Source organism: Dipodomys ordii, unplaced genomic scaffold, assembly GCF_000151885.1.
Source record: "Dipodomys ordii isolate 6190 unplaced genomic scaffold, Dord_2.0 Scaffold52, whole genome shotgun sequence".
Classification (NCBI taxonomy): Eukaryota; Metazoa; Chordata; class Mammalia; order Rodentia; family Heteromyidae; genus Dipodomys; species Dipodomys ordii.
Window position 1 is genome coordinate 12,577,619 of NW_012267268.1, and position 5,492 is coordinate 12,583,110.

Genomic DNA, 5,492 nt, shown 5'->3' on the forward strand with positions numbered 1-5,492 from the left:
AGATGGCTATAGGTCTGTAGGCTCATTTCTGGGTTTTCAATTCTATTCCATTGGTCCTGAGGTCTGTTCTTGTGCCAGTACCAAGCTGTTTTGATTACTCTGGCTTTGTAGTAGAGTTTGAAGTTTGGTATTGATAGTCCTCCAGCACTGTTCTTTCTGCTAAGGATCATTTTTTGCTATTCGGGGTCTTTTATTGTTCCATATGAATTTTTGGATTGCCTCTTCTATTTCCTTGAAGAATGAGGTTAGAGTAGTGATAGGTATCGAATTGAATTTGTAGATAGCCTTGGGAAGTATTGCCATTTTCATGATGTTGATCCTTCCAATCCAGGAGCATGGGAAGTTTTGCCACTTTCTAAGTTCTGTTTTGATTTCCTTTTTCGTGTATAATTATTTATAAAGGATAAGTTTTAATGACTTTCAGGTGTTCTTTCTGACTGAAAAGTATATGTAAAGAAAACATTTATGAAAACTTTTCACCAGGTGTTTCTGGAAGAGTAGATGGAAGGTGTTTGAATGAGCACAGGTTTGGCTCATCTTGGCTCACTTAACAAAAGTAAGAAATAAAGAAAGGGATGAAAGACTTAATCTGTGTATGATGCACTTTGGTAGAAGAAATAAGTCAAAATGAAAGATGAGATTGATGTGGAAAGATGAAAGTGAGCAGAATATGTAATGTAGGAATTCTTTGTTTCTGCAGTCATATGTGACCATGCACAAAGTAATTACCAGCGATATTTATGAGATGCTGCATCCAAATTTTCAAGAGGAGAGAAAACAATATTCAGAGATACTAACAAATGAAGAAACTGTGGTTTTACAGCAACTTAAGAAAAGGGAAGCCCAAATGCTTCAGAAGAAGAAAGATCTAAGAAAATTATATCAGGAGCTGGTGAAAACATACCAAAAGCCAGATGTTGAACTCCTTCAGGTAACAATTTATCAATTTCTTAATTATCTGAAGTGCACACCTTCGCCATCCTAATAGACTCTAAAAGTCATTTTTCACATTTCTTGCATTTTCAGTGATGTCTTGTTTATTATTAAGATAGAAAAACTCAGATCCCCACTAAACTAGCAAGATATATGAAACTGTGAAAGATTTCTCAGAATATTCTCTAATACATTTATGCATTGCCCATGCTAAACTCAAAATCAAACAGTAACTTTTCATGGACATTTCATGTTAAACTCAGACTATCATTCATTTGAGTTGCTCCTGTAGCCTCTTCCCTGTTGTGGAGAAGCCCAGAAAAGACCCTCTAGGAAAACTACTAGTGTTTTGTAGCAATATTATCTTTCATCAAGAGGTTCTGAAGTTAGCAAAAATTCAATTTTAAATTCATGCAATATATAAACTAGAAAATAGGCTGAGCAAGGGGTTGGTGATTATAGTGTTTTCTGAAATTTTCAAACAAAGACTGGGAAGGTAGAGCATCTAACACAAATGAAACTTAAACATTTGTTCTTTCTTTACAGAATGTTAAATATATACTGGCAAGGTAAGTGCAACTTTTACAAGATTTCAAATACATTCTGGCAAGGTATGTATATCTTTCTGTGAAAAGTAGGAGCCATGAGGGGTATGAAAAAGGACAAATTGTTATTAAAACATGTGTCTGTTTTAGTCCAATGAATATGACTTCTCATTACTTTCTTTTGTAAAATTATTTCAGTAGCTTTGTGTGAAGGATAATTTAACTGTTGAATTCATGCATACATTTTAACAGACAGCTATTTATAGTGTTAGATTTCAAGTCATAAGTAATATATTTATTTATATGCAATAGTTTTTACCCAGGTGATAGGATTGATAATGTTGTGAAAGACAGTAAGATTTTTGTAAGAATAGAACAGTATTATTTTAAGATTTTTGGATTTCAGCTATGCTATGCAAGTACTTTTGATAATTTTCAGAGATTGAAAATTCTGCAGAATTGTTTTAGACTCCAGACTAAAACAGTGAGTTTATTTTTGGTCACTTGCAGGTGTGAAGCCATGCTAGTTTTTATGCCAAAGACTATGAAGCCAGAACTCAGTGCTCATCCCATCCCTGGACTGATAGACAGTCTAAGCCAGTACGGACGTGAGTATCACTAGGTTGGAGGAACTTCTGTACTGTCCACTTTGAGAAGTCTTCTGTTATTAAGATTTGCCTCTTTGTAACCTCTTACATACACAGTTTCTAACTAGCCATTTACAACCATATTTAGTATAGTCTCTCTTAATAGAGAAAATAAATGAAAATTGGTATAATAAGAAACATGAATTAGCCCTGTCACAAACTACTTAAATAATGACAAAATAGAAAGTTAAAAATCAGACTCATTGAGCATTAGATATATCACATACAATGCTGGGTTTTCAGAGTCTTATTAGTGGATACAAGCACTTAAATATAATCGTATAAAACAGGCAGTAATAGAGAACCTATGCCTGTTTTTCAACTCAGAAATCAAAGTCAAACATCTTTGTTTTTTGTTTGTATGTGTGTGTTGGTGGAGAGGCTTTGTGACTTTTTCTTGGGACTTCAGACCAATTAGGCAGGCACTCTTAACACTAAACCAAAGCCTTTTATTTTTTAGATGCAGTTAGCTCCAATTAAAGGGTATCAGTACATAAATTATTTCCATAAGGGATGCTTTGTTTGGATCTTTCTTCTGGTCTAAATAGTTTAGGTAAATCACTTTCAGTGTTTCTGTTAATTTCGACAACAGATTGAAAAGAAAAACTTTAAAAAGTTATTTTTAGCTTTTATTAAAAAACTTACATAAAAGTTTTGATAAAAAGATGTTTTACTTTATATTTGTTTTCTTACTTTTTACATTGGAATTAAGTAATATATAAGTCAAAATAGATTATTTTATGAGATTTTATCGCCTTAAATCATTTCAGTAGGACTTCCATCATTTGGGGTAAAGTTTCTCATTTCTTGTTTCTATTTCATCTTAAGATGAAAGTTTTTTTCTTGCATTAAAAATATATTTCTTTGAATTGAAACCAATGGCTTTGAGCATACTAATTATGTGCTTTACCACCAAAGCATACCACTGAATTGTGATTTACCACATATAGATGTGATTTTTAAATGTCCACTTGAAAGGGTATAGAGAGATTAAAAAACTAAGGGTTTTTCTTTGTTCTTAGTGGACGTATAAGTATCTTTATTTGGTTAACCTTCAAATAAAATCATCTCGTTGTAGTATTGCTAAAACATTTCAGAAATTTACTTATTTTTTGGGGGGGGGTCTGGTCGTGGGGCCTGAACTCTGGGCCTGGGCACTGTCCCTCAGTTCTTCAGCTCAAGGCTAGCGCTCTACCACTTGAGTCACAGCGCCACTTCTGGCCTTTTTCTTTTTGCTTATGTAGTGCTGAGGAATTGAACCCAGGCCCTCAGGCATGCAAGGCAAGCGCTCTACCACTGAGCCAACTTCCTGGCCCCAAAATTTACTTACTTTTAAAAGCTACTCATACAGGTATGCTAAAATTTTGCAAAAGCTAAAATATTAGTAAGTTTGCCAAAAATCTTTCAGTACTACTGTCTTGTATTTGAATCATGTAGATGCTTTATTTTTCTTTTATTTTTTATAATTATAAATGGAACTAATGATATTTGAAAATCATACAGATTAGGTCTATAGGAGAAATTATTTCCCAATAAACTACACACACACACACACACACACACACACACACACTCATGAATCCAAACAATACAAGTGGTGCAGTGAATACCATCTTGATAAGTATGTGGCACTAAGGGAGGGAGAATGGAAAGAAAGACTACAGAACAATGCTGGAAGGTCCTATTCCGGGTTTGGTTCCATTGTGATGCTAGGAAGCAGCCTTATCTGAAGTCACCTGAAACCTCAAGGTTGATATGATAAAGAAAGTTGGGGGGATCTGCAGATTCTAATTCTCTCACAAAACAGAACAATTCACTATCAGCTCAGCAGTATAAAAAGCAGAAGGCTCAGACTCAGTGATAGAAAGTTTGTCTGGATTCTCTTTGCAATGGTGGGGAAAGACACCAGCAGAGAAGGGGGAATGAGCTTCCTGTGGGCTCCTTGGCATCACACTAAACCAGCTCCATCCATGCCCAGTCACATTTACTTTCCCCTTTTTTTTTCTCTTTTTTGAGACAAGTTCTCCATAAGTAATGCAGGTTATCTTAGAACAGGTGATCCTCTTAAGTAAGTCTCCCCCCCAAAAAAAATCATTATGTCCCTGATAATGTAATCTCATTTATGTAGTTTTAATTTATGTCTTCTTTTCCCTTGTCAAATGACAAGGGAAGTGGGATATATTGTTTCGGAACTGTAAGCACAGCAGAAGTCTCCAGATTTTCAGTTGTCATGAGACGCTTTATATCTTGGAATTGTTAGGAAGGTGCCCCTTTGGTAGGTGTGTTGTTGCACAGATGTGATGATAGTCTTTGAATATGAATTTTCTAATCAGAGCTGTTCCAGAAAGGTAGTTTTTCTCATGCTGTATAAATTCCAAAATTGATTTTGAATATTCTTTTTATTCCACAGGGGAGTTTTTCTTCGGTCATGAAACACAGAATATAAATATGATGTTTGACCATGTACAAATGTTTGGACCTACCTGTGCAGTTTCATTTTTGAATTTTGATGGAATCAACTATTTTGCTGTGTCAGGAGCCCAAATCTTCTGCTCCGGGAAGCATTACTGGGAGCTCAGTGTAGATGATTCTTTGGACTGGGCAGTGGGGATCTATAGGAATTGTAAGACAATGAATGAGCCTGTAATAATTGATCCCGAGGATGTATTTCTCCTTTTATGTGTGAAAGATGACATTGGTTACAGTATCTTTACCACGTCTCCCATGCTGCGTCACTACATAGAGAAGCCTCTGGGCAAGATTGGTATATTTCTTGACCTTGAAAATGGAAGTGTGAGTTTTTTGAATGTTGCAAAGAGTTCCTTAATCTGGAGGTACCCCACAAGCTCCTTCCATTTTCCTGTCAGGGCTTTTTATAGTACTGGCCACAAATTGCCACTCATCATGTAAAAAGTGTGACTATGTTCTGGGAATTCTGTATCTCAGAGAGACCTTTGAAGCTGAAATACATTACTGTACTGAATTGCTGTATTTGTACTTTAACTTCTGTTTGTTATTAAATATCAAGTTAGAATAAAAATAGAATAAAATATTATGTTCAATTTACTTTTAACTGAAATCATCTTTTTTTTTTTTTTGTCAGTCGTGGGGCTTGAACTCTGGGCCTGGACGCTATCCTTCAGTTCTTCAGCTCCAGGCAAGCACTCTACCACTTGAGCTACAACGCCACTTCATGATAATGAGTACATTTCTTTTTTTTTTTTTTGTCGGTCATGGGGCTTGAACTCTGGGCCTGGGCGCTGTCCCTCAGCTCTTCAGCTCAAGGCAAGCGCTCTACACTTGAGCTACAGGACCACTTCCTTAACTGAAATCATCTTATTGGAACATTATAAAACATTCTGGTTGC

General features: G+C 35.5%; 1 protein-coding gene across 1 annotated transcript in view; it reads left to right on the forward strand.

Moving 5' to 3' along the window:
* Positions 1–5,035, forward strand: part of LOC105988910 (tripartite motif-containing protein 43-like) — a 9,172-nt gene extending 4,137 nt beyond the window's left edge. The window contains exons 3-6 of the mRNA XM_013020673.1: positions 701–931; positions 1,480–1,502; positions 1,989–2,086; positions 4,536–5,035. Coding sequence (XP_012876127.1) covers positions 701–931; positions 1,480–1,502; positions 1,989–2,086; positions 4,536–5,035 — 852 coding nt within the window. The remainder of the gene's footprint in view (positions 1–700; positions 932–1,479; positions 1,503–1,988; positions 2,087–4,535) is intronic.
* Positions 5,036–5,492: the final 457 nt, after the last annotated feature.